The following is a 27779-nucleotide window of genomic DNA, read 5'->3' on the forward strand; positions in this document are numbered from 1 at the left end:
AGTGGGCTGGAAATCAGGTCCACTGGGCTCCATTGCCTGCCGTCTGCAGGTTACGCAGAGGTTTTCGCACGTGGAAGGCTGAGAGCAGCTGGAGATCCCAGCGTGGCTCCTTACAAAGGGCAGGGCCTCTACGACCATGTCCCACCGAAGCGAGAGCCTGGAAACACACACTGACTGATGGTAGAGACCCTGCGCCCACTCTGCATACCAAGAGCTTGGACCTTCTCTAGACGGAAGTGCCAAGTGGGGTGTCTGGAATGACACCCATCCCCCTCGCAACTGCCACTCTGGACAGGGGCAGCACAGACTGGCATGGCTGCCCTGTGAGCAAGGCAGACTCCCTGCCACCAGGCCCACCTGCCTTGGGTCCCGGGTGCCAGAGCGGGGTAGGTGGGCCAGGAGCTGCTTGACCAATGAGCTTCTAGCCGATGCTCCGGGCGCCCTCCCTGTCTCATCCTCACCCAGCCCGCTCAGGCTGCCCTGTGCACCCGCCGAAACAGGCCCAGAGGAGACTCCTCTGCAAACTTGAATCAAGAAATCGGAGCAACCCCCAGAGAATTGCAGGAGGGGAGGGGGATGAGAGCACACCACCCCCAGATCTGGCCGACAAAACAGAGGCAAACTGAAGGAAGCAGGGTGTGCAACAGAAATAGAATCAACCTAAAATGGGGGTGGGGGTAAAGGTGTGAAGGTGGGCAGGAAACCAAATCGGGCAAGGTGGCATCCTCTCCATAAACCAACCCTCAGGTTCCCCGCTGCCTGGAGCCTGAGGAGGCTCCGGGAAGCCCTGGCCCCACAGCCTCTGCTCTGCCAGGCGAGCCTTGTTCTCAGCTTCAGAGGGCAGGGGAATGGACCTGGGCCTCCTGCCCAGTGTCTCCAGCTGAGGACAGGCCTTCCGTGGTGAAGCCCCCTCTGATGTCCCTCCAGCCCACACCTGAGGACGTGAGAGGAGGAACGTGGTTAGCAGGTCAGCTGCTAAGCTGGGACCTGCCTGCCCAGCGCCTCACTTGTGTGCAGCAACCTCCCAGGACTCGAGTGGAGGCTGTTCTTAACACTGACCCCTCCTGGGAGCTGGGATTGGAAGGGTGAGGGGACCGTCAGCCCATGGCGCCCAGATACTCCAGAACCTGGAGCACCCACCTCTGTCCAAAGATATGCTTACTGGTTCTCACGGACCAGAACCCACGGGAGATGGCAGAGCTGGCGCCGGGCCCCCATGCAGCGTGCAAGGCCAGCATGCACAGTGTCACCCTTTCCGGGCATGCAGCCTGAACAGAGGACAGGAGCTGGCTGTGCCCACTCAGGGTGCAGCATGCCTTCTCGGGGCACAGACTGTGACCCTCTCTCTGGGCTCTGAGATGTCAAGCCTAGGCCAGGGCCCAGGTGGAGCAAGGAAGTCATCACTCAGCTTCAGAGAAGGCGGCAGCTCCAGAGAACAGGGGTGGAGCCCATGTGTGTGTGGGGGGGCCCTTCTAAGTCATCCCCCTTGTCAATAAATAGTAAGTGGAGGGATGAGAATGCGTTTGACTCTGGCTCCATCCCCTACACACATCCTCCCTGACAGTCTGGCTGCCCAACCCTGAAAGGGTGAGTCTGGAGCATGCTTTCCTCCGAGCCTCTCCCTCCTTCTCCGCCTTGGCTGGCTCCACCTGTGACATCCCATGCCATGCCCATTACCTCCGCTGCTGGTACGGTACCTGCGGTTGGAGTAGCTTCAGAACACAGCGCCCAAGATGGCCAGAGAGAGGGAGAAAGGAGAAGAGAGGGAAGAGAAAACAGAATACAGGTGAAACCACAGGGCAACAGGCAGAGAAGGCTCTGGCTCAAACCTGACCGGACAGTGTGGCCAGGTGCTGGCCACTGCCCTGAGGAGGCCAGCTAGTGTTTGGGGCTCATGTTCCACTCCAATGGGGTCTGATACGTTTCTACAGGAAACTTTCCACCTGGGTTTTGGAGGCTTTTCCAATACACTCTGATTCTGCCTCTACTCAAGGGCTATCATCAGAGAGGTGGTGGCAGGCACAGGCCACCTGGAGAGCTATGTTCCTGGGTTTTCCACCAAGAGGATGTCCTGGCCTGGAGGCAGCAGGCTGGGTGATTCTCCCCGATGCCAGGAACTGAGGGTGCAGGTGGTGTAGGAGGACACCGTCCCCAGACAAAAGAATGGTCCTGGGATCTTAGGGGGGAGATGTTGGATAACGTTGAGGTGGATGGGAGAAGGGGGAGCCTATTGGCTGAACCCTTCCACTCTCTCTCAGCCGGGGAAGGCCTGGGAGCGGGGACAGACCAGAGCCCTGAGGCCCCCATTTTCTCTGCTGCCCCGTTTTTTCCCACCAGCTGTGCTTTGTGAAATCAGAAACCCAACTGTGGACGGAGCCCTAAAAGGAATCCCTGACTTTGCTGCAAATCCCTGGCTTGAGAAGAAAGTCTTTGTCCTCCTGTCGCCGGGGGCTGTGGAACTTTCCCTGGTGGTCACTGGGCTGGACAATGGGTCTTTGTCTGAGTTCCATCCCGGGTGGAGATGGGGAGGAGAGGTTCTCTTCATGTAGCTCCTTAGAGCTAAGTAATCAAGAAAGTGCATCACCTCTGGTCTGGCCAGGCCTTTGATTACAGCACCTACGGTATCACCCAAAGCCTCCCGGCCCTAATAAACCACCCAATGGGGTTGGAAGGCCAAACGGGGAGGGGAGCTTATTGTGTGACTCACTCCTGGTTTACGAGACCAGAGAGGGCCACAGAAAGGACTGTAAGCCCTTCTCCAGCTCCTGCTGCCCACCTCCACCCGCTCCCCCACCCTGGTGCTGGCCCGCTGGCCCGCTGGCCAGGGAAGCAGGGCCTGGGAAGGGATGCAGGGCTGCTCATGAAGCTGAATTGGGAGCCCGGGGTAAGACGGCAGAAGCAGCAGGGCCCGGCAGCCCCGGGAGTGAGGGGCTGATGCTCTCCTGGGTGGGGTAGGGTTCTCTGGAGGCCCAGTCTGAGCCAGGATCGGGCTGCTGAACCTCAGCCTTCTGGAGAAAGCACGAGACAGGATCACCTGCTGCCAGCCTCAAGGACCCCCACTCACATCACCTCTCCTCTGAAGCCTCCCCTCACAGCCTCAACGCCCCAGCCCCCGCACAACCACAACCACGGCACCTTCCCCATCTGAACATAACACTCCTCGTGTTAAACTGCAACTGGGCATTCCCATGGATGTTGGTCGCCCTTCTAGACGGTGTGAGCTGACTGCCTAGAGCCCCCCACTTCTGGCACGGTGTCTAGCACCTCACAGTGTGGGTGCTCAAGAAACGGCTTGTGAAGGGCCCACTGTACCTCTGGAGAGGCCGTGGGGTCCCTCCTTTCACACGGGATCTGCTGATATCAAAGCTTCTATAGTCACAAACCGGAAAAAGGCTCCTTGAGACCAGTCGGCGTGTGCAGGCGGGCCCGGAGCCCCCTCTAGTGGAGCTCTCTGGCAAGTGCAGCTCCGGCGGGGATTGCTGGGCTCCTGGAAGACGCCAGGACCCAGGAGATGGACCCATTTGCTCTTTGTGAAGCCGGTTTGGCAAATGGCTGTTTCCCAACTCCCCTTCCTCTCCGCAGCCTGACAACTCACTCAGTTCAGGCTGCAAGGGGGGATGTCATCGACTCGTGCTCCGGGCAGGTAGCTCTCTCCCCGGCCTCCCTGAACCCACGCAGAGAGCACACCCCGTTTCAACTGTAATAGCACTCCTGTCCCTAAACAGGTGAGCACTTTCACTGTCCCGTGGGGTTCATTAGCCTATTTACTTCCAACACACATTCTCGCGTCTCTTCCGTACCCCCCCTCCCCCCCGAAGGAGGCTGAGCAAGTCAAGGCACCGTGGGGACCCGGGTCTGATGACAAGGGACCTGAGATGTCCACATACATCGCCAGCACCAACCTACCTGCCAGCACACAAGACGGGCTCCCTGCTTCCCTTGAAGGACCTGCAGCCTCCTTTCCTCTCCATCCCCGGAGGCCGGGCAGCCAGGAGGCAGGTCAGAGGGTTTCTCTGGGCCTCTGAGTTAGCGGGGCCCTGTCATCCCGAGGCCGCCGCAATGCACCTACCTTCATTCGGGGCTGCCGGTGACTCCTCCGTGACCGCCTCCCCGGAGCCCACCTGCGTCCTGGCACTCAGGGTGAAGCGGTAGCGTGACACGGGGTCCGCTCTCTGCACCGTGAACTTGGTCTGGTTGGGAGAGAAGTTCTCCACCATCTGCTTTCCTAGTTTGGTTCCATTAACTGGGGGGAGAGAGGCACGTGGGATTGACCTTCAGCAATGCTGACCGCGATGAGTTGTATAACCTGCAGCTGCAAACCTTCCCAGCTCAGCTGTAAGGGATACGGTGAAACCTGCCCCACGTGAGCACCTGACGGCTCGGGGGATGGGAGATTTGGGCAAAGGCAGCCTGCAGGGCAGGGGCTCTTTTCTGCTGTTTGAGGACACACAGGGCTGCTACTTTTCACTCATCCTGTGACCTCTGGCTCACTGCAAAGTTGTGCGGCTGATTCTGAAAGACTCCGTGTACCATCCCCGAGCCTTTTCAACAAGACGAAACGTACTGGTTTCTTTCTTTCTTCCTTTCAAACAGAACTAGGGCAAAGCCACTAGAGCAGTGGTTCTCAACCTTGGCTGCACATTAGAATCACCTGGGAATCTTCTAATGTGCAGCCAAGGTTGAGAACCACTGCACTAGAGAAAGCATGTCAAACTCATGGCCCGGGGGCCACAGGCCTCATTTATTTGGCTTGTGTTGGCCTTTGAGTTTGACATGCTTGCACTAGAGCTTCTACTTAATGCTTCCTTTGTAAAAAGCCTGTTCAGGGTACCTCGAAGGTACATCTCTGGTCACCCAGGCTGGATCTGGAGCAGCACACAGCACACAGCTGGGCATTAACACATTGTGGACCAGTAGCTTTATTGCTAGGTTTACCCAGGGGCCAGATACTAGTAAGTTTCTACTGAACGAGTACAAAAAATGTTTTACATAAAGGCACGCTTTAAAATTAAATACCCATTGCATTTTGGAGTTATTTGTTACATGTTCTTACAAGCTAATATCCTTTTAACGAATTCTCATGATTGGCCACAAGCCTTAGGACAGAAAAACATGAGAATTCTCGTGACTCCTCTGCAATGTGTTGAAATCATTAACACAATACCCAGCCCTTAGAGCAGCGGTTCTCAACCTGTGGGTCGCGACCCCTTTGGCTGTCGAATGACCCTTTCACAGGGGTCGCCTAAAACTATCCTGCATACCAGATATTTACATTACTATTCATAACAGTAGCAACATTACAGTTATGAAGTAGCAACAAAAATAATTCTATGGTTGGGTCACAACATGAGGAACTGTATTTAAAGGGCCAGAAGGTTGAGAACCACTGCCTTAGAGCATCCTACTGAGTGGCAACATCGCCTACTTTAGAGGGCAGAGGGGGTCACGTTTTTCAAATGCAAGGACACTCCTGTCCCTGCAGGGTGACACTGAACTCCTGAGGTGAGCTCCTGATGGGGTCACTCCAAGTTCTCGCCAGGTCTCCATGCAGCCGCCTTCCCATAACTGACACCTTGTTGAGTGGCCAAGTGCTGTGTGGAGTCCTGTGCGGGCACTGACTACCCCATCGGATGCCGTTCTGTCAGAGGAGGGGCCCTCTCCTAGACTTGTAGGTGTTGGGACTATAGGATTCCCGAGGGCTGGGGTTGGACCCCTCATTAGACCAGAAGCTCCCTTTGTCACACAGGCAACTAGAGGGACCTGTGTTAGGAAAGCAGGGCTGAGTCTCAACTGCCTCCCCTAATCCTGGGGGAGCTGTTCCCCTGGCAGTGCCCTCTATCTACACTCCAGGGCCCCTGGGATCCTCAGGCAAAGTGGTGAGCATAGGGCTCCTGACTCCCAGATTAGCTAAGAGCAAGCAGAGCAAAACGTACAGGGCAGGTATCGGAGAGAATACCCAGTCAGGATGCCGTTGGGGTGTTCCGGGTGGTCCCACTCCAGGTTGATTGTCTGCAGGTTGGGCTGCCGGACTCGGAAGCGCCTGGGGGCGCTGGGTACTTGGGGAAGGAGAAGAGAGTGGGGGAGGTGAGGGGGAGCGGGAGGGGGCGGGCAGGATGAGGAAAACAAAACAAAGCACAAGTATGAAGGCGCTGAACTTGGGCAACCCCCACGCTAGGCAGCTGCCAAGCCAGAGCCCACGGCCCATCCTGGGCTCCCCCAGTTCAGGACAAGCCTGGCTCCGACTCTGTTTAAATGGCAGAAGTAAATCGAGGGTTCCTTTAGCAACTGCCGTGGATTCAGCACCTTAGGCTCCAATGCTGCGAAGATACCTCCAAGAGGGGCAGAGCACGTCTCAGGCAGGGAAACAACTGTCACTGTTTCCTATGGAGGCCGCGGCTCCGTGTCCTCATACAAGGATTCTCACCTCCAGGTCCAAGCGGCAGGCCCACGAGTCTGAGCTGAGGGTGCTGGGCTCAGGGGGCGGCGGGGAGAGGAAAGAAAGCCCAGATGGAGCACGTGGACAGGTGAGGGGCAGGAGAGATGAGAGGAGGCTGATTATCAAAACCAAGACAAGCCTGGCTGGTGTGGCTCAGTGGTTGAGCATCGACCCGTGAACCAGGAGGTCACGGTTCGATTCCTGGTCAGGGCACATGCCCAGGTTGCGGGCTTGATCCCCAGTGTGGGGCATGCAGGAGGCAGATCAATGATTTTCTTTCATCACTGATGTTTCTCTCTCTCCCTTTCTTTCTCTTCCTTTCCCTGAAAACACATTAAAAACACACACACACACAAACAAAAACACAAACACAAACAAGGTGGAGGAAAGACAGGAATAAAGAAAGCAAGAGGGGCTGGGGCCGGTTAGCTCAGTGGGTTAGAGCGCCATCCCAATACACCAAGGTTGTGTGCTGATTCCCAGTAGAGCACATACAAGAATCAACAATGAATGCATAAGTAAGTGGAACAGCAAATCAATGTTTCCCTCTCTCCCTCTATCTCTAAAATTAATAGATTAAAAAGAAAAGAAAGAAAGAGGGAAGAATGAAGGAGGGTCGAGAGAGGAGGAAGAGAAGAGGAAAGTAACAGCTGAGAAGGGAGGGAGGAGAAACAGAAATGGGCGAAGAAAACGCCAAGCTGATGAGAAAAGATTGGCTAGAACAGGAGATGGACTAGGGTCTTTGTAGGGTCTGCCTCCAACCATGAACCTGCAATCGGCAGGCGCCAAGCTGATGAGAAAAGATTGGCTAGAACAGGAGATGGACTAGGGTCTTTGTGGGGGTCTGCCTCCAACCATGAACCTGCAATCGGCAGGCGCCCCTCTGCAGGGCCACGGCACCCGCGGGCCAACGACCTCAGCGAAAGCTTCTTGATTGCAGTGGGGAGAGCTCTGCAGGTCCTGGCTGCTGGTCCACTGACCGATGCCTCTAGGTGGTCAGGGTGACCGCTTCAGCCTCAGGTTGCAGGCAGCCCAAGCTCCCGCAGTGCCCTGGGCGTCAGTCTGTATGCCCGTCTGGAATCACGTCATCAGACTACACAAGTGTTCTCTTGAGGTACAACCTCAGCAGGGCAGGCCAGACAGGTGACACGGTGCCATGTGGGAATGGTAGGAGCTGCTCAGCTCACGGGTCATCAGCTCCTTGAGGTCATGCAGAGGTCAACTGGTGCTGTCCGTGCCAAGCCACAGCGGAGCTGCTCCATGTCCACCTGAATGTTGGTACCTTGACCTGCCCCACCCCGAAGAGCTGCAGGTCAGACCTACCTCCTTCCGGGGTGGTGAACTCCTTGGTCTCACTGCGAGGCCCATCGCCTCTCCCATTGACCACAACCATCTCCAGCTTGTAGTTACTGTAGGGAAAGAGGCGGGACACCACGCCCCGGAGGCGGTCACCAGGGAAGCCGGCTTGCTGTCTCTTCTGAGACACCCACAGGCTCTTCAGTAAGCTGCTCTCCCTCCAGTAGTAGGCCTTCAGGACAGAAGCAGGCCGGTGAGGGGGCGTCAGGCAGAGCTGGGTTAGTGGTTAGTGGTGGTGGTGGTAGTGACCGGTCTTCCCTTTGCTGCCACAGGCTCCGAATCCCAAATGAACTCATCAGTCCCACACAGGGCCGGGGAGGTGGCCGACCGTCCCCGTGCGCTAGCCACTAGCGAGTCTGAACTGATGTCAAACAAGAAACAGGGTGTTTGGTTTCAATCGCCTCTCTGGAGGAGAGGCAAGCTGGCCAGGCTCACAGCTGCGCTGCTCCACCATGAGCCTTATTTCGAAGCTGGGGACCCGGTTGCTCAGGGAGTCTGTGCCAAAACCACAAATACCAGCCAAGGGTCCAAGCATGGCAAGCTCTGTCCCGGGCTCAGAGGCCGAGTCCCCTGAGTGGGATTAGTACGGTTTAAGACTGGCGGCAGGAGGAGGTGAAAAATAGCGGGCTACCCCCACAAGTCTGAATATGAGAAAGGGTTGTTTTAACACTTTGAAGTCAGATGTTGCTTTTAACATTGTCTGAAGACCTTTAGAATCGGTGTCCAAGGCAGTGAGATGCCAGGCCGCCTGGTGGCAAGAGCTGGGACAGGATGGCCTATGGACGGTGGCAGTGTCACAGGTAAGGCTGAGAGCGTGTGTGACACGAGGTCTGGTTAGCAGTGGGTAGGAAGCGCCAGGTGAGGCTGCCACACCAGCGCCACCTAGGCCTCCATCGGCAAGATAAGGAGGAAGTCCAGACTTAAGAGGGCACCCAGAGGGACCTTTAGCCAGAAAAACCTCCAGACAAGTAGGTTAAAGGTACAAGCCAACTGTTAGGGAAGAGCTCGTTCAAGAGTGTACACCATGTTGCCTGCCTCCCCGCACTTACACATTCTTTTCCCAAGAAGAGACCGGCCCCTCCATTCTGCCCCTGATTATCCACCAGCCAACGCTCCATCAATGACCTCTGAGGTCACAGAACCTGTGTGACTATCCCGTGGCTACAGCCTCCCTCGCTTCCCAGGCCCCTTTTAAACAGAGCCATTCCTAGGAAGAGCCTGGCTTATCCTGGGTTTCTCTCCCTTTCCCCCAACTCAGCTCACCCTTTCAAACAAGAGAGAAGACTGAGCAGGAACAGCTTCCAGGCAGGAAGACCAGAAGCCAGGAGCCGGGATGACCCCTGTGCTGGATCACCCGGCGTGGCTGCGACCACAGGGAAGGCCTTTGCACCCTGTTAGCGGTTACACCTGTTAGTTGAGGCTTCGCATAATCAGACCGGGAAAGGCAAGCAGCCCAGGGGGGACCATTAGGAGCAGGCAGGGTGTAGCTCAGTGGTGCTTCAACAGAGCTTCTGTGCACGCGCGTGTATCCACTCACGCCTTACAGGCACGGCGTGCGATGCAACCTCCACCCAAGCCACCGCCCTTCACGTGATTTTCTGCTGAGCACACTCTCTCAGCATATCCGCTGCAGGACACACCTGGGGGTGTGTCCATGTATATATATATGAGTATAATTTTGAGGAGCTAACCCTAGACATCATCTTCTTGAATCAACTCTGGGTTCCACAGCAACCCCGAGGCCCCTTTCCAAATACCTCATGGCCTGCACCTGCTACCCCTGGCCCTGGTTATGGAGCGGGAGGTTAGGCGGGGCTGGGAGCTGGCTTCCTCACTCGGTACTCTCTGAGCTGGCCCTGGACCGTGTCGGAGTAGACGCGGTTCCACTGAAGGCTGATGGCTGTGCTGTTCAGGACTCGGATTTTAACGTCAGTGGGTGCAGCCCTGGGATCTGCAATGTGTTGGGACAGAGAGCAGGTTATGCCGGCAGGGTTGGCCCCAGGACCCCAAGTTCCCCTCAACTTTTCTCTGCTGCCCATACCTCCACCCCACCCTGGACCCTGAGGGTAGGGACTCTGTCTTCTCCATCAGACTGTGCTTGGAGGAGTGGGGAAAGGCTCAGAACAAAAGGGTGGCAGCCCAGGTAGGAGGGTGGGGTTTGCTACCCTCACATGCTGGGCCGTCTCCGTTTGCCCCTCCACTGCTTCTCCACCCTTCCCCACCCTGCTGCATGTCCCAGGAGGCTGCCCTTCCTGGACCAAGTCAGCTGGGCTCCCTTGTTCTCAGGTTTCCGGATGTGTTTGCCCAATAGGAGTCACCAACAGGAGATCCTGGGGCAGGAGAGGTAGCTATGCCCCTTGCCGCCTGCTTGTGGGGCTGACGGTTGACAGCGTTGCATTCTTCTGCCCAAGGCCCCGGCTCCTGTGGGTGGCCCTCGATGGCATGGTGACTCACCCACCCTCTGTCCCTTCAAGGCTCAGAGTCATCCCCTAGCTCTCCATGTGGTCACCATACTGTGCTGTTTCCCCTGAGTGCTGTGCTTACATCAGAAATAGTCAGCTTTGAGTGGCATTTGCTTCCTGCCAGGAAATATGACCACCAGAATAAAGGCACCTTATCCATGACTACCTGGAATGGGAGGGCCACTCCCTCCCCCATAACTGATTCCTGCCCCCTTTCTCCATTCTGCTGCAGAAGCAGTTCGGCCTCATCCCCTCTACTCCATCAGAGCAGAGGCCACAGAGTAGACAGATGCAATGGAGACTATGGGGCGGTCCATGAAGTTCATGACCAGATGCTGCCCATTCCATACTTGCCATCCAGTAGTCTCCTGTCCAGAAGTGTCTGCCACCATGGAGATGAGAAGTGGGATGGACAGAGGGCCTGCTGACCTGCCCCCCTGCCCCCCACTTATCTCCTTCAATCCACAATCACCTCCAGGAAAGTGGGGCACAGGGCCGAACCCTCACTTCTTCCCATCTCACTGTTCAAACATTGCTGGCCCGGCCCCTGACTCCAGCATTGCCCCTGTGACTCCACTCCTCCCTATACTCTCCCCAGCCCCCACCCCCCACCATGATCTCTTCTTAGATCAGACCCAGACCCACTGGGGTACAAATCACCCTAACTGGGCGTGGGTGGTGTTCCACTGCCTCTCCTGCCTTGCTCAGTTGTCTACTGGATTGATGTGCTGGGGACAAAGAAGCCACCAGGCACCTGCTGCCACATATATGTCCAGAATCTCATTGATTCACCCAGTGCAAGCCCCTAAGGGACTTCTCTTTTTATGCTCAATTCTGAGGGTGAGGGCATCCCTGGGAATGCTGGCAGGAGGCTGGTCTGGGTGGCTCCAGTCTGAGGCTCTGCAGACCTTCTCCATCCCCGAAGGCTGCCCAGGGGGGCCGGGGGAGGAGTCTGGCCCGTGGCCCTGCTTCCTGGGAGGAGCTAATGGCTCCTCGGGACACACAGTCCTGAAGTCTTTCTTGGTGCAGCGGGGACTGGCAATGGGCAGATCAGAAGGCCTGGGTTCGAGTTTCACGCCCAGCACTTGCTGTTGTGTAATATGGCCAACATTTTCCTCGCGGGGCCTGTGTTCACATCCATCAAATGAGAGTGTTGGGCTAGGTGATGACGCTGAGTAATTTCAACTGGTCTCCAGATGACGCACTTCCGCTCCCGACACTATGAGGGCCCATCTGTTGCTATGGAGGTCACTGCTTCCTCTTTCCCGGGAACTAGCTGTCCTCCCGGTTCTGGGAAGTCCCACGACCCACCCCGAGGTCCCTAGTCTGTGAGCGTGGCCCTTATGCAGCCCAGCCGGGAGGGTCCCAGGCCGGGGCCGGGGGAAGATACTCACAATCTTCCCCGGAGTAACCGATGACCGTGTCTGGCTCCGGGCCCTTCCCGAAGTCATTCTCGGCCTGCACTCGGATCTCATAGGGCACGTAGACCGGGGTCTGCCCTACCACGAAGCGGGAGCCCCACACCGTGGCGTTGTTCCAGGTCTCTCGAGTCTCTCTCCGCCGCCACTTGACGATGTAGCGCAGGTTGGGGCCAAAGGCGGAGGTGGCATTCATGGGCTGGGCGGGGAGAGACAGAGGGCAGAGGTGGAGGGGCAGGTGGGGGCCCAGACCCACCCACAGCTCGTCTCCTTCTCCCCCAGGCACCCCTCCAGATCTGCCCAACGCTGCCCAGCCCCCACCCTCATGGAGTCCTCCAAGAGCCGAGTCCCATGAACCCAGCAGCACACAGATTTTCTGTGACAAAGGCGTCCCCCAAGACCTCATCACCGTGACTCCCACGTGTGCAAGTGCATAGGGAGCAAAGGCCTTATTTTGGACAGGCCTCTTTCCTACGGTGGAGCAACAAGAAAAAATATGGATGATAATATAATATTCTCCAAAGTCAGAAAGGCATGAGCTCTGGGTTAGCCACTGCATGCCTCCTGCCCGTGAACTCAAAGTTACAGAGCCGACTTCAGCTCTCTCTCCTGAGTGCAGGCAGGTCTGCTCTGTCCTCCCAACAGGTCCCAGCCCTCTCAGAGTGGGTGGAGCTCTGTCCCCTGCTCCCTAAGGGCCTGCTCCGGCGGCAAGCAGTCCCAGGGCACAGGATGGAGTGTGGACCTGGAGCAGACCCTGCACAGCCCCGAGGATGTGCCGGCATCTAGGATCAGCCAGGCCCTGCTGCTGAGGCTGCTGGGAGACCAGGCCCTCGGCAGGATGGGGATGGTCTGGACTCCCAACCCTGTGTGTCCTGTTTCCATGACGCATGGCCACAGCACGGAAGTGCATTTCAGCAGCCAAGTTTGAAAACAAGTCATTCTGACGCCTGGCCGGCGTGGCTCAGTGGTTGGGCGTTGACCTATGAACCAGGAGGTCACGGTTCGATTTCCGGTCAGGGGTCAGGGCACATGCCCAGGTTGCAAGCTCAAGCCCCAGTGTGGGGAGTGCAGGAGGCAGGCCACCTATGATTCTCTCTCATCATTGATGTTTCTATCTCTCTCTCCCTCTCCCTTCCTCTCTGAAATCAATAAAAATATATTTTTTAAGGAAGTCACTTTGAGGTGACACATCCAATTCTGATTTGGAAATGTAGTCAGTGAGCCAAAGTGAAGATGGGATTCTTTAAACCTGGCCTGGAGTTCTCTAGTCCTGACTGTGAGAAAGTCTACGCTGACAACGCCAGCCGCCGACCTATCCTGGCTCCCAGCAATCTTGTGAAAGGACCCAGAACACACCCATGCGAGCACGGTGTTTATGCCCAGTCATTCCCAGTCCAATCTCAACCCCTCCTCCTCCTTCTTCTTGTTTTAATCCTCAAATGAGGATTTTTTCCCCATTAATTTTTAGAGTGGAAGAGAGAAGGAAAGACAGAGAAATATTGATGTGAGAGAATCACATCGTTGATTGCCTCCTGCACTCGCCCTGACCAGGGCCTGGGCTGGGAAGGAGCCTGCAACCGAGGTACATCCCCTTGGCCGGAATCGAACCCAGGACCCTTTGGTCTACAGGCCGACACTCTATCCACTGAGCCAAACCGGCTAGGGCTCAACCCCTCCTTCTTCTGAAGAAAGAAGCCCGTTTTACTTTGCTGGCTCTCTATGGTTTTGCCAGACTGCCCCCAACCACCTCTGCTCCTCTCTCCTGTCCTAAATCTTGTCTAACGCTCCCACTTGGTTTCTGGACGCCCAACGCAGAGGAGTGGCCACCAAACCAGCCAGGCCGTCTGAGCCAGCCTGTGGCCTTAGGGTGTCAAAGGCATAAAGGGCGAGGGGTCCCAGGTGCACAATGCTGCCTTCGAGGCTGGGCTGGGGGACACTCACCGTCCACGTGATCTCCATGTTGTTCTTTCTGGTCCCCTCTCCCTTCACGTCGCTGGGATTAGACTCAGGGGCTGGAACCCAAATTGGCACAAAGTTCAAGTTCAATGTGTTCAGGGCGTAGTGAGCACCTGGCTCCCTCCCACCCGCCTGGTCTCTCCTACGCTGTTCCTCTGTGTCTCTCTGCTCTCCCGTCCATGGGCAATGGAACATGCTCTGCTGTGTCTCACGTGTGTGACGTGTCTGCCTAGCTCAGCGGTCGGCAAACTCATTAGTCAACAGAGCCAAATATCAACAGTACAACGATTGAAATTTATTTTGAGAGCCAAATTTTTTCAACTTAAACTATATAGGTAGGTACATTGTTATTAACTTAATTAGGGTACTCCTAAGGCTTAGGAAGAGCCACACTCAAGGGGCCAAAGAGCCACATGTGGCTCGCGAGCCGCAGTTTGCCGACCACTGGTCCTAGCTCATTAACCCCTCTCAATTGCAATGCCTCTCAGACAGACTTGTCATGGGGCTTTTCACACTTCAGATGCCCACATAGCCAACTCGTGGATCATCCCCTTTGTGGATCAGCCGCTAAATATGTTTAATAGCAGGCGGGTTCACCCCAGCATTTAACGTTTTGGGGATGTCAATGAGCCAGTGTGATTTCAGAAATCTAAATATTACCCAGGAAAAGAAATCTGATAAAATACCGGGTCACACATTTCTGCTGCAAGTGTTTGCCACAGCTCTTCTCTTTCAAGCAGACCATCGAAATTATTAATAACACTAGAGGCCCAGTGCACGAAAATCGTGCACTGGTAGGGTCCTTAGCAGCTGCCGGCTGGGGCCTCCCTCCCTTCCCCCTACCGGCCTCACCCCCTGGTCGAACTCCTGGTCGAGGGGACAATTTGCATACTATCCTTTTATTATACAGGATTAGTAATAATAAAAATGACAGTTAACACGAGTGCTTGCATTTCCAATGGAATCCTCACCACAGCCCCTCTGGCACCGTGCTGATAGTACAGATGAGGGAGCCAAGCCTTGGAGACGTTAAGAAACTTGCCCCAAATCCACACGGCTGGGGGCTGAGGGCACCCAGTGGGAGCTCAGGGTGCCTGCTCCAGTGCCGCCGTGGGTGAGCCCTCGGGTACTCACGGGCGCCGCTGGTTCTGTAGCGCTCGGACGGGAGGCTGGGGTGGCTGCTGCCGACCTCGTTGACAGCAATGACCCGGAACTGGTAGTTGACGTATGGGGACAGCTGCAGGACGGCCGAGTTGACGCTGCCTGGGAACTTGGAATGGTCGTGCCACACCCCTGGCTGGAACTGGTCCTCTTCAAACTGGACTACATAGTCTGAGGGCAAGGAAGACAGTCAGCTGCTTCAGGGGCTGACTTCTTCCTGAAAGCATCCCCCATGGTTTTCATTCTCTCCATAACCTCCCTCGGTAGAGGGGGCACAGGGAGGGTTCCTATCAAGACACTGAAAGGGAGACAAGGCTTCCGTGGGGTCTGCAAACAGCCCAGGGCACGGGCCAAGTGAGGCGGACGGGGACCGACGCCAGGGCCAGGCCTCCGAGCTCCCAGCTGCCCCACCCTCTTCTCTGGCCCGGAGCGCAGGGCCTGGCTGACCTGTGATGGGGCTGTTGTTATCGTCCCCTGGGATCCAGGTCAGCCTCACGCTCCTCTCGGCCAGGTCGGTGAGCTCCAGGTCCCGAGGTCTGTCCGGCCGTCCTGGCAGCAGAGGGAGAAGACACCGCGCAGGACTCCCGAATTAGAGCCAGGCCTTCCTTGTGGTGGCCCCAGCCCTGGCCACACCCATGGACAGGTCCCTGGAGGGTGGAGGCCACCACAGCAGGGCCCACACCCAGCCTGCCCTGGAGGGTCAGCACAGGGACCACCCCTTCCCTCAGGGGGTCAAGGGAGAACAAAGAGGAGACTCCAGTCCCACTTCCCTCTCCAAGAGCACCCAAGGATGCAGGGAACAGAGAGAGTCGGACCGGCCATCCCATTCCTGCAGGTATCTTGGAGGGCAAGCACTTGGGAATGCTTTTCACTAGACGCGTGTTCACATTTAGGAAAGCCAGCGAGGAATGTGGACTTTGTCTCGTTTTCTCAGGATTATTATTTTCTACTCTGTATGCCACGGCTCTGAGGGGCAGGAGCCAGAGGGTGTGTGGGTGCTGAGCGAGGCAGACAGGCTCAGGGGATGGGAGGGAAGAAGGGGACCAGGCCAGGGAGGAGATGGGGATGTGGTCGCACAGGGATGGACAGGACAGGAGCCCAGCAGGCTTCCGACCAGCGTGGAGGCAGCACCGTTTGGGGGCTCCAGTCTCACTGAGCTGCCTTAGTGGGGGTGAGTGCCATCCAAGCCTGGGAATAAAGCCATGCCCCACGGACTGGTGGGGTGGCATAACTTCCCCCTCTATGGCTCCGTGAACCAGCCATTTCCACATGTTGGCCGATCACTGGAAGAAATCTGGAAGGTGAGCCCCCATTTGCGTGTGCAGACTGTTTGTGGGTACATAGTGCTGGACATGGAGAGGCTGCAGGAAACGTGGGCCCACAGATGGTTCAAAGCAAGGGGGCCACAGGTATGTCCGAGGCCAAAGAAGAGAACAGGCCTCCCCATGGGCATGGTGAGAGGTCAGAGGTCAGGGACGCAGGAGAAAAGGCAGCCAAGGATGTCTAAGCTCAACCTGCACCTGGAGCAGAAAGCCAGGCTGTGATGCTCAGGGAGGGAGCGGATTGGGCAGGGCGTCGGGATGATGCACCGCCCACCCAGCACCTCCTGGGCAGTGCTCTCCTCTGAGACCCCACCCTCCCTGGGCCTAGCGAGGGCTGGGCCAGGGTCCCAATTAGTATGAATTACCTTTGGGGAGGGCAGCCAAACGGTTAGTTGGAGTGGTCTGATCAGCTGCAAAGGTAAGACGGTTAACCAGGTTAGCTGGTTATCTGGGGTTAGAGGTGTTCCAAAAGGGTGGGAGCAGGCGGCCGAGGCTGGGAGAGCAGCCCCTGCAACAAGTTTCCCCACGGCTTCCCCTCCATCCACAGAGCCCTCAGCCCTAGAGGCCTCCTGTGCCCCCATCTCCCTCCTGTCCCAGGGCCCCCATCACCCTGAGCCCCATCACCTCCTTCCTGCCCCAGGCCCCCATCACCCTGAGCCCCATCACCTCCTTCCTGTCCCAGGGCCCCATCACCCTGGGCCCCATCACCTCCTTCCTCTCCCAGGGCCCCATCACCCTGGGCCCCATCACCTCCTTCCTCTCCCAGGGCCCCATCACCCTGGGCCCCATCTCCCTCCCCTCCCAGGGCCCCATCACCCTGAGCCCCATCACCTCCTTCCTGTCCCAGGGCCCCATCACCCTGAGCCCATCTCCCTCCCGTCCCAGGGCCCCCATCACCCTGGACCCCATCTCCCTCCTCTCCCAGGGCCCCATCACCCTGGACCCCATCTCCCTCCCGTCCCAGGGGCCCCATCACCCTGAGCCCATCTCCCTCCCGTCCCAGGGCCCCATCACCCTGAGCCCATCTCCCCCCTCTCCCAGGGCCCCATCACCCTGAGCCCATCTCCCCCCTCTCCCAGGGCCCCATCACTCTGAGCCCATCTCCCTCCCGTCCCAGGGGCCCCATCACCCTGAGCCCATCTCCCTCCCGTCCCAGGGGCCCCATCACCCTGAGCCCATCTCCCCCCTCTCCCAGGGCCCCATCACTCTGAGCCCATCTCCCTCCCGTTCCAGGGCCCCATCACCCAGGGCCCCATCACCCTGAGCCCATCTCCCCCCTCTCCCAGGGCCCCATCACCCTGAGCCCATCTCCCTCCTCTCCCAGGGCCCCATCACCCTGAGCCCATCTCCCCCCTCTCCCAGGGCCCCATCACCCTGAGCCCATCTCCCCCCTCTCCCAGGGCCCCATCACTCTGAGCCCATCTCCCTCCTGTCCCAGGGCCCCATCACCCTGGGCCCCATCACCTCCTTCCTCTCCCAGGGCCCCATCACCCTGAGCCCATCTCCCCCCTCTCCCAGGGCCCCATCACCCTGAGCCCATCTCCCTCCTCTCCCAGGGCCCCATCACCCTGAGCCCATCTCCCTCCTGTCCCAGGGCCCCCATCACCCTGTGCCCCATCTCCTTCCCGTCCCAGGGCCCCCATCACCCTGAGCCCATCTCCCTCCTGTCCCAGGGCCCCCATCACCCTGAGCCCATCTCCCTCCCGTCCAAGGGGTCTCATTACCCTGTGCCCCATCTCCCTCCTGTCCCAGGGCCCCCATCACCCTGAGCCCATCTCCCTCCTGTCCCAGGGCCCTCATAACCCTGTGCCCCATCTCCCTCCTGTCCCATGGCCCCATCACCCTGAGCCCATCTCCTTCCTGTCCCAGGGCCCCCATCACCCTGAGCCCCATCACGCTCCTGTTCCCAGGGCCCCCATCACCTCCTTCCTGTCCCAGGGCCACCATCACCCCTGAGCCCCATCTCCTGGGACCGTGTGCCTCCACTGGGGAAGGGACAAGAGTGCACTAAGAGTAAGGGCAGTGGGGGCCAGAGAGAGGACAGAGGTGATGAGGGACAATGGGCACTTTGCCTCCCTGGACGGGACCGGCTCCCTCCCCAGGTTTGGGATGGCTTCGTATGTCCAGCGCGGCCTGGACGAGGTGGGGTCGCCCTGCTGCGTGCACAGCGCCCTGTGAAATCCCATCGGGAGGCGGGGAGGGGAGAAGGCCAGCAGAGGTGTTGGAAGGACAAACACAAAGTTCAGTCTTGCTTCAATGATGGATTGTTTTAATGAACTTAGTGGTTTAGAGTTAGCTGTAAAGTTGGTAAAAATGACCAGCACAGGACCCCTGTCCACCTTCCCGCTCTCATGCAGGTGAGAACACGGGGAGTTAATAACTCTACTTAGGAGGCAAGTCATCGAACACAGCTTCTTTCGCAAGGAGCAGCGTCCTAACCCTTAGATCAAAGGCAGGAGACTGCCACAGCTGGCGGCTCGCGGACCACAGGACTGTCCCGGCCCTGGCCTCTGTGGCTGCAGGAAGGGCGAGGAGTCAGTGCCTCGGGCAGAGGCAGTTACCTAGCACGGTGAGGTAGGCCTTGGCCAGGTCTTGGTCCAGCTCCGTGCTGGCGACGCACGTGTAGCTGCCCTGGTCCCGCTCAGCCACCCCAAAGATGGTCAGGGAGTCGTCCTCCTTCTTCATCCTGCAAAGGCACCGAGGGTTGGGAGGAGGGCGAGTGGGGGGAAATGGGAGAGACAAGGGGAGTGCTGGGCACCGCCTGCTGCTTTCTCCCTGGATGGGGGGTGAGTCAGAGGGGAGGGGAGCCCCAGACTGGGCTGGGCAGCCGCAGCCCCTCCTAGGAGACAGGGTGCTCCCCAGCACTTAGGGTGCTCAATAAAGGGGAGAAGGAACGCGGGAGAGGCCGACGTGGCCCTGAGCCGCGCTCAGTCCTCAAATGACACCTGCTCTCTGTGCCTTCCTGTGCTGCGCTCCCTCCCACCTTAGACCCACCCCCAAAAGGCAGTGGAGACCCCTCCTCTTCCCATTCTCCAGCTCTATCCCCAGCCCGGGCTGGTCTCTGAATTGTCTCCCCTAGAGGGAGGGCACCAAAGAGCAGGCAGGGTGAGCAGCAAGTGAGTGCCAGGATGTGCCTGCCCTCAGGGGGGCACCCCCACAAAACCCAGATGGTCCTTGGAAACAGCTGGTGCCTAAGGCAACCTCAGGGCCCCGAGGTGAGAGAAGGTACGCAAAGGGCAAAGGGCCCTGCGGAGGGAGGCTCGGACCTTGACTGCACAATAGAGACACCTGCGGGCAGGTGTACACACTGTTGGTGCCCAGCCCTCCCCCACACCCTCTAAATCCGCATCTGGGATGAGGAAGGGGGCAGGCTTGGGGCTAGTGAAAGCGCCCAGTGGTCCTAGTCGGCTTCGGCCAATCCTGCCCTCTGCTGGAGAAAAGGGGCGCCGCCGGCAGGGCGGAAGCTGGGGGAGGAGGGGGGCTCCTGGCTGTGATGCAGAAGAGGAGGGAGGGGTTACAATAAAGGAAGGAGGAAAAGAGAAGGAGCGAGGGGAGAACAGTGAAGAGAGAAAGGAGTTGGATAAAAGAGAATCGGAGAGCTGATGGGAGAGAGGGAGAGGGTGCAGGGGGGCGGGTCTCCTCTGAGGCCATCCTGCCCAGCCCGGCAGCTCCTCAGGGACAGGCAGGACACAGGCGCCCTATCCCTAGGTTCTGCAGTGTCTCGAACCCCGGACCAGCACCAGGAAGGGGCTAGGGCGGAGCAGAGACCTGTTCCCAATGTAGAGCGGCTGGTCGTCCTTCAGCCAGGAGACCGTGAGCTTCAGGGAGGGGTCGTGCTTGACCCGACACTCCAGCTGCACAGTGGTGCCCCTTTTGACAACCTGGTCCTCAGGCATCCGGAAGATCCTGGTGGGGTCTGCGGAGAAAGCCGGGGGCTCGGCACTGACACGCTCTCTGCCCGTCATCCCAGCGTGGACCCCGTGTGACATGCATGACCTCCAGGGTGGACGGAGCGAGGGAGGTGGAGAAACAGTCTCCCATTGCGTGAATGGGGGAAAGCCTAGTGTGGGTGATCCCCAACAGTAAACCACCCCAAATCCTCTCTATCTGGCTTGGGAAGATATGATGCAATTCCTGGGGTGGCGGTGGAAGCCGGGGTGGGTAGGCTGTCCTTCCTAATGCCATGGGGACCAGGCGGACAGGACTCGGTGTCGTCCCGGCACCCAGGCCAGCGGGAAGCCCTGGGAGAACCACAGACCCCCTGGGAGTGTCCCGCTAGGGATCAGACATTAGGCGTGTGCATTTCCAAAGTGAAACACACACGCGGGCAGCCTGGAGAGGACAGCTTCCTTCCCCAGCTCCACCCCGTCCCCCGCCCTCCACCTGCCAACCCCCTTCTTTACCTTTGACCTCCAGGCGGACCTGGTTCTCGGCTTTGCCCAGGATGTTGGTGGCGACACAGGTGTAGATGCCTTGGTCCTCTTTGCGGATCATCTTGATTTCCAGGCTGCCGTTCTCGTAGACGTGGTAGTTGCCACCATCCAGGTTGCTCCCCTGCCCATTCTTAAACCTCACAACACAGCAGCAGAACACACCACACACTGAGAAAGGACTGGCCCCGCGCCCCAGGGCCAACCACGCGAGAGAGACGGTGTGGGCAGTGGGAGCAGCCCTGCACTCGGAGCCTGGAGCCCTCATCCAAACACGGAGTAGCCCCGGCCAGTGCCTGCCCCCCCGGGCCTCGGTTTCCTTCTGTGCACAACAAGGGGGTTGACCCAGCTGATCTGCCAACTTCCTCCCAGCTTTGTCCCTTTAAGGTGCCCAGGCCTTGCCGAATACTTATTATGGGCAGATGGGAATGACAAAGGGTGAGGCAGATGACCCCTGCTGGGAGGCCTGGTCTCCCGGGACTTACCATCGGAGTGTGGGGATGGGGGACCCAAAGAAGGGGCAGTCCAGCCGCGTGCGGTTGTACAGGATCACCCGGATGAGCTGGTTCCGCGGGGACATCATTCGAGGCGGCACGTCTGCAATTCCCAGACAAGGGCTCTTGAGTGGGGGTCTGACTCTTCCGTCCCTTTCCCGTTGGTCTTATCTCTACGTGCTTCCTCCCAACAGCAGCTTCCCCAGCGCCACACCTGCCCCTAACCACGTGGCTCCTCTAAAAAGCCTCGAAGGGGTAAGTGAGGGAGGAGATAGCTTCCCCATTCCCGACCGACCCTCTTTCCAAATTATCCAGCAGATTCTGCACCTGCCCCTCCACCGCCCCTCCCTGCTCCGGGAGTGCTGCAAACATCTCAGGACCCCTTCCCGCTCTGCGACCCGCTCAGACCCCAGGACAGTCAGCATGGACACCCCAAGGAGACGAGACAGAGACAGGCCCGCTGGGTGACACCAGGGAAGGAGGGACCGAGGTGACTTTCGGCGGGGAATGCACTGTGTCTGCACACCCTGCTCTGTGGGTTTTAAGCCCTCCCTCCTCCCCACACATCTCATCTCCAGTCTCCACGCTTCCCCTCGCCAGCCCGGCCGGTCTCCGGAGAGGAACGTGAGCCCACGCGTGACGTGACCACCCGGAGAAGCGGCGCTGCAGGGGCTCGGGGGGACGGGACACGCACCCAGCACGCTGACGAAGGCGTTGGCCAGCAGGTAGCCGTGCTCGTTGGAGGTGTTGCACTGGTACACGGCCCGGCTGCTGATCTGCGTGTCCCGGAAGATGATGGTGTCCCCGGCCACCTCCCGGTTTGGGTTGGGCGGTGCCGCTACAGAGAGGAAAGATGCTTCTTGTGAGAAACGGGGGAGGGCAGGCGAGGGGAACCTGGGGCTCTGCGCGGGGCTCCCCAGCACGACGGGGTGTCACGGAGGCAGTAGCGCCGGAAGGCTCACAGAAGACCCTGCTCTGGCCCCACCACTGTGTGGCTGGGCGACGTGGGGCCCTTCATCGAACCTTCTGGAGTTTATTTCTCAGTCTGTCCAACGGGGATAAGAATTCCTGCTCAACCTACATAGCAGCTAGGCAGGTGTGGCTTTATGCCTAAGCTGTGGCAACAGAAAGGGGTCTGAGTTCTAACCAGATTCCTGCCAGCATCAGTTTCCGGTCGGCAGAAGGCGGATAACTACCACCTTGTGGGGCTTTTATGAGGATGACCTGAGCTTTCAGGCAGCTGTAAAGTCGCTGGCAGGGGGCCCGGCCCATACTGATAATCACTGTTGTGAATATTTTAATCCAATGTGCATATACTTAAGTCTGTTCTGAAAAGGACGAAGCACTAAGGAACCAGGTAGGCCTGCCACTTGCCCATCCTCAGAGCAGAGCTTTCTGCAGACATTCACCAAGTTACACCTGCTAAAGACCGCACAGTCCTTCTACCTGCCAAAGCCACCCACGGTCCCAGCCAAGGTTCCCCCGGGCAGAGGGAACATTCCACGCACACGGTGCATCCGGCTGGGAATCTGGGGGCAAATCCAGTCTTTCTGGGCCTCATTTCCTTCACCTGCCAAATGGAGAGGAAGTACTCCCACCGCTCCCCTGTCTAGGAGGGCTAGGAGAAGAGAAAGGTAACGGCTGTACAATACACGTTTTCTAGAAATGTAAGAACTGCCGCTTTTCTCATCTTTCATCACCGGGAGGTGACGTTCGTCTGTGAGATTTCCGGACTGGGCCAGAGGACTGGGCTTACTCGGTCCGTGAACTCATCCAGGATCGCTCAGACCGACCTCGGCAGTCGGCCGAGGAGGACCCAGGGTCTGGCCCGTGGGCGCCACTCCACAGATAGCGAGTCTGAGCCGGAACTGGGGAATCAGCAGGCGGTAAGTGAAGTCAAGGTCAGCAACCTTATCACCCTTCCGCACTCAGCAAAAAGGCCCGAGGCCGGCAACGCCAGCGACTTAGCGCCTTGCCCAGCGATGCTCATGGCCCCACCTTTCCTCTGGTCACTCCCCGTAAGGGACGGGTGCCCTTTCCAGGGCCACGGCTCAGCTGCGAGTCCTGGGGGCTCTGACGTTTACAGCCTTTGTTTGCCTTGTCCCCAAAGGCTGTCAGGACAGGCACGTCCCCACAGGCAGGTCCCTGTCTCTGCTGCGTCCAGGGGAGGGACAGTCACTGGGGATAAATGTGTGCTCAGTGCTAGGTGGTGTAGGCATGCTGCGTTCCCACGGCAACCCACAGCTGCCTCCTTACTGGTCATGTGACCTCGGGCAGTTCATGGCACTATCAGAGTCTCGCTTCTTCATCGTTAGTGTTTGAGGTTAAAGAGAGAACAGGGCTGCAGCACCTAGTGCAGTGGCTGGAACGCATTAAGGGTCTAAAAAGGTGCTCTCACCCTCTCCTGCACCTGCCTCCCCTGCCTCCCCACCGGCTGCTCTTGAGTTAGGCTCTGAGTTCTCGCCATCTATTTTTTTTTTTTTTTTTTTTGCCCCATCTGGTTGACATCACCTTTTGCATCCCCTCGGACCCCTTAGAGAAAGTAATGACAGGACATTTAAAAAAGCAAATGCACCTGGAGAGAATGATGGGACATCTTGACCCAGCCCTCTGGCTGAAGGGGCCTTGGATCCCCTACTCCACCCATCCAGGCAGGATGACCTCTCCCCCAAGTCTGTGTACACTGAACACTGCACCGGCGCCTCTGTTCTCATGGGGAGGTGCTTCCTCATATCTGACCAGATCGTCATATTGTCCCGTGATCCTGCCTCCTCGTTTGCCCTCGGCAGAAAGCGGACCTGGGCAGCCAACCACAATGGGTTACTGAGCTCTACTCTATCTTCCGAGCTCCGGACATCTCCCAGAGCCCAAACTCTCAGGAGATGCAGCTGCAGACCCCAAACCTTGAACGGGGCTCTGTAGTTGTTAAGGGCACAAAGCAGAGACAGATGCAAACCCCCAGGGAGCAGAAATGCCCTCAACACAGAGAAAACCCCAGGCCCCTGCCCTCTCACGCAGGCACGGGGCAGGTTTCCTGCCTCTTGAGGTGTCCAAAGAAGTGGCTGCTCCCTCACTTCTGGAACAACCAGGGGCACCACAGGGACAAGATCGGGAGCCTTTGATGGCAGGGAAAGCAGCCAGGGGAGACGATGGCTAGTTACTCACATTGCAAAGGTTCCCCATTCACCATCCACTGGACAGTGGGCTTCGGGTTCCCATTGGCTCGACACACCAGCCTGCCATCCTCGCCTGGAGCCAGGATAAGGTTCTTGGGCTCGTCCAGCCAGTAAGGAGCAGCTGGAAGACAAGGGCAGCACAGGCAGGAGTTAGATGGTGCAGACGGGCTTCCTCTAGGAAGACAGGAGCCTCAGCGCCAGCCCAGCCCTCAGCACCTGCCCCGGGCTCATCCTCACGGATGGCTCAGTCCAGCCTGCCTTTGGCCGGCTCAACACCAGAGATGCCGACCTGCCTATTTTGAGTTCACAGAACAAGAGTTCCAAACTGGGGCTGCTCATGAGAGTTCCCTGAAGAGCTTTTAACCAACACGGATGCCAGGGCCCAGCTCAGACACACTGAATAGGAATTCTCAGGGGAGGTTCCAGGGGCAAATGCTTTAAGAGGTCCTGGTGTTCATGATGGGCACCCAGGGGCCCAGCCAGGGATGGTAGGAAGGTGGACACTGGGTTGGCCCCTCTGGGTTTCTGTTGTTGCTGCTGCAAGATGAGACCTTTCAGGAAAGGCCTGCTACTTACACTCACTCTCTTAGGCACTGAGCTTTGGGTAGAGCAGAAGCTCATAGCTGGCCACCCCTCTCAACTGTTTGGAAAAATTCACAAATCTATGGATACTAGAGGCCCAGTGCACAAATTCATGCACGGGTGGGGTCCAGCTGGCCCACCCTGATTGGGGCCGATTGGGCCAGTGGAGAGGGGGCGGGTCATGGGAGGTCGGCTGATCGGGGTGCAGTACACGTCAAAGCAACCAGTCATTCTGGTCGTTGCGGCGTTCTATATATACAAATAGATGTGGATTTTTCTGAGAACAGGGTTCTTTGTACCATAGCTCTTGGTACCCCCTAAACAGCGGTTCTCAACCTGTGGGTCGCGACCCCTTTATGGGTCGAATGACCCTTTCACAAGGGTCACCTAAGACCATCGGAAAACACATCTATAATTACATACTGTTTTTGTGATTAATCACTATGCTTTAATTATGTTCAATTTGTAACAATGAAATTGGGGGTCACCACAACATGAGGAACTGTATTAAAGGGTCGCGGCATTAGGAAGGTGAGAACCACTGCCCTAAAAGAGTAAGAACCTCTGGTCTGAGTGGAGTGCTGAAACCAAGGTCACAAGTTCAACTGAGTGTGTGCTAAGAAAGTTCTTACACTGTGGGATCAGACTTCATCACCCCAGTCACCCATCCGGCCCGGTGAGAAGTGGCTGGTGTCCCCCGGCACCCGTGGCTGGGAATCCACAAAGGCACGTGTTCTATGGCTTATGAGCGCTCAGGTGGGCCAGCTACGCTTTTAGGGGTGGGACGTGGCTTTAAAAAAATAGTTTGGGCCATGATGACTCCCCATTTTTAAAAAGAAACAAGCACAGAACACAGACAGCACAGGGAGAAGATGACACTTTAAACAGGAATGAAAAATGAAAAAGAGAAGACTCTGGGTGTGAATCAAACAGACCATGACATCCACTGGCTGAGGGAGCCCCGGAGAGTTGTGCTATAGTCACATCTTCTTCCCTCAACACACCTCTCTCTCTCTCCCTCTCTCTCGCTCTCACACACACACACACACACACACACACTCTCTCACCTCCAGGGTGACACCATCCCTGAGAGGTCACTATTGCCACGGACCAGAGTGTTGAGTTTCCCCTGCTCACCCTGCCCCAGCCACCCTCAGAGGAAAGGGCGGCCGTGGCGTGTAGGGCTGGCAAAATCATCGTAATGAGAAATACACACAACGTACCCTTTACTCTCACCGAGATCGTGTGCCGGATGCTGCCCATCTTGTTGGAGGCCAGGCAGAAATACTCCCCCGAGTCTTCCTCAGACACGCTGGTGATGCGCAGCGCCTTGTTGAAGTTCTCAAACTTGGCCTTGTCCGATGGGAGGTCCCCGCCCTTCTTGTACCACGCGATGTCTGGTGTGGGGCTGGGAGAGGGACCGGGCAGGAAACAGGGATTTATTACAAACCGTGGCTCCGCAATTCTCCTACGGAGCCCAGGGGTCCTTAAAGGTACGTGGGCCCAGGGATACCTGTCCTCGGACAGCTGTTCTCATACAGAGGGCGGCTCAGCGCAGAGCATCTGAGGGACGTGTCTGAGGCCACAGAGATGCTAACCTGTGCAGCACGCCCGCCCATCTCCTTTCCTCGCTATCCAAAGAGAGATGGCCAGGATGGCATAGAGAGGACTATGCTTTGCAAAGTCCTCACTAAGGGTTGTGTGCTTCTCCTTCTGTACCCCGAAACGTGGCGGACAGAGCAAGCACAAGCTCCCTCCCCAGCCTCCTGAGGGGGGCGGCCAGAAGCGGGGTGAAGTGGTACGTACACCCCGGAGGCGATGCACTCCAGCAGCAGGTCCATGCCGCGCAGCACCATCTGACTGCTCGCGGTGCCCTGGGGGTACATGAAGCTGGGGGTTCTTTCTGAAACTCCTCGGGCTGAAATAGGACAGAACAAGATGGCTGAGCCTCCTGCCCCGGGGGCTGACCCAGATAGGCCAAGGCTGTCAGGCTAGGAAGAGATGTCATCTCGCCTGGCTGTCCCCTTCCCTCAGAGGCACCAGGGCCCGCACCCTCCCAGCCGAAACCACCCGAGGGCTGGGCTTCATTAAGAGAGTGTGTTAGGAAGCTCGGGGCTCCTGGGCCCCACGGGCACATGTGTGAGCAGCTCTGCTTCTGGAAGGACCTGCCAAGAGGAGCCGCTTCTCTCCCCGGTCCCCGGAAGTGGGTGGGGCTGCCTGAGCTGTGAGTGGTTTGTTCCCTGAGCATCTTGTGTTGGGACCCCAGAGGCCAGTTGGGTGGACCCTGGGGGCCCATCTCAGCAGCAGTGGGAGAAAGGGAGGCACACATTGGGGCCACAGGGCAGACCCTGTAGGGACCCTAGAGACAGGAAGCTGAGATGAAGCCACGAGACCCGGATGAACAGTCAGAGGTGTGGGGAGCGTTACTCATGGGTTAGCGAAGACATGAGGAGAATTAATGAGCAGAGATGACAGGAAATCACTTCTGGGGCCAAGACCATTCGGCTGCATCACTAATGACTTCAGAAGGGGGCCGGGCAGGCGGGTGTGGATTACACGTGAGGCGCTGGGGGAGGGGATCTGCCATTCAACGAGGCGGAGTAGCCACAGGCTGTGAAGTTAATGACGTGCACAGGTGTGAAGCCAGGTGGCCCGCCAGGTGGCCCGCAGAGGTGGACACTGTCAGGGTGGCCGTTTCCCAGTGGGAGGGGTCGGCGAGTCTGGGCAGAGTGGAGCCGGCCCTCCTGAGCTCAGGGCTCCCTCAGGGTTCCCTCAGGGCTCTGTGTAGTTCTGTTAGTTGGATATGATGGAAGGAAGAGGAGCAAGGAGTTTCCAACCAGGAGCCCAAAGCACAGGGAGCCTGAAGAGGCGCCTCTGCCCAGAGGTGTACAAACAGACACACATATGAGGCTACTCATGGGCTTCCTGGGTCTCCGACTCAGCCAAGAGGGGAGAAGGGGGAGGAGGGCAGAGCTGCCAGGAGCTG

The 27779-nt window shown here is 57.9% G+C and overlaps 1 protein-coding gene across 18 annotated transcripts in view; it reads right to left on the reverse strand.

Annotated features, from left to right (window-relative positions):
* The window catches only part of NFASC (neurofascin), a 178695-nt gene that overhangs the window by 30444 nt on the left and 120472 nt on the right, over positions 1–27779 (reverse strand). For 9 of the 18 annotated variants that reach the window (XM_070397228.1, XM_070397229.1, XM_070397233.1 and 6 more), the window contains 18 exons: positions 26600–26711; positions 26017–26201; positions 24201–24332; positions 21730–21873; positions 21027–21138; positions 20515–20681; positions 19880–20027; positions 18673–18797; positions 16477–16521; positions 15237–15338; positions 14763–14960; positions 13614–13684; positions 11649–11871; positions 9628–9743; positions 7760–7964; positions 5934–6056; positions 4070–4243; positions 1698–1712 (listed from right to left, as the gene is read on the reverse strand). In XM_070397228.1, coding sequence (XP_070253329.1) covers positions 1698–1712; positions 4070–4243; positions 5934–6056; positions 7760–7964; positions 9628–9743; positions 11649–11871; positions 13614–13684; positions 14763–14960; positions 15237–15338; positions 16477–16521; positions 18673–18797; positions 19880–20027; positions 20515–20681; positions 21027–21138; positions 21730–21873; positions 24201–24332; positions 26017–26201; positions 26600–26711 — 2397 coding nt within the window. Of the gene's footprint in view, positions 1–1697; positions 1713–4069; positions 4244–5933; positions 6057–7759; positions 7965–9627; positions 9744–11648; positions 11872–13613; positions 13685–14762; positions 14961–15236; positions 15339–16476; positions 16522–18305; positions 18798–19879; positions 20028–20514; positions 20682–21026; positions 21139–21729; positions 21874–24200; positions 24333–26016; positions 26202–26599; positions 26712–27779 lie in introns of those variants that run through there. The other 9 variants (XM_070397230.1, XM_070397242.1, XM_070397244.1 and 6 more) reach the window with 6 other exon arrangements.

The sequence above is a fragment of the Myotis yumanensis genome, unplaced genomic scaffold (assembly GCF_028538775.1).
Source record: "Myotis yumanensis isolate MYYU_CA2020_CCGP unplaced genomic scaffold, mMyoYum1.0.hap1 SCAF_17, whole genome shotgun sequence".
NCBI lineage: Eukaryota > Metazoa > Chordata > Mammalia > Chiroptera > Vespertilionidae > Myotis > Myotis yumanensis.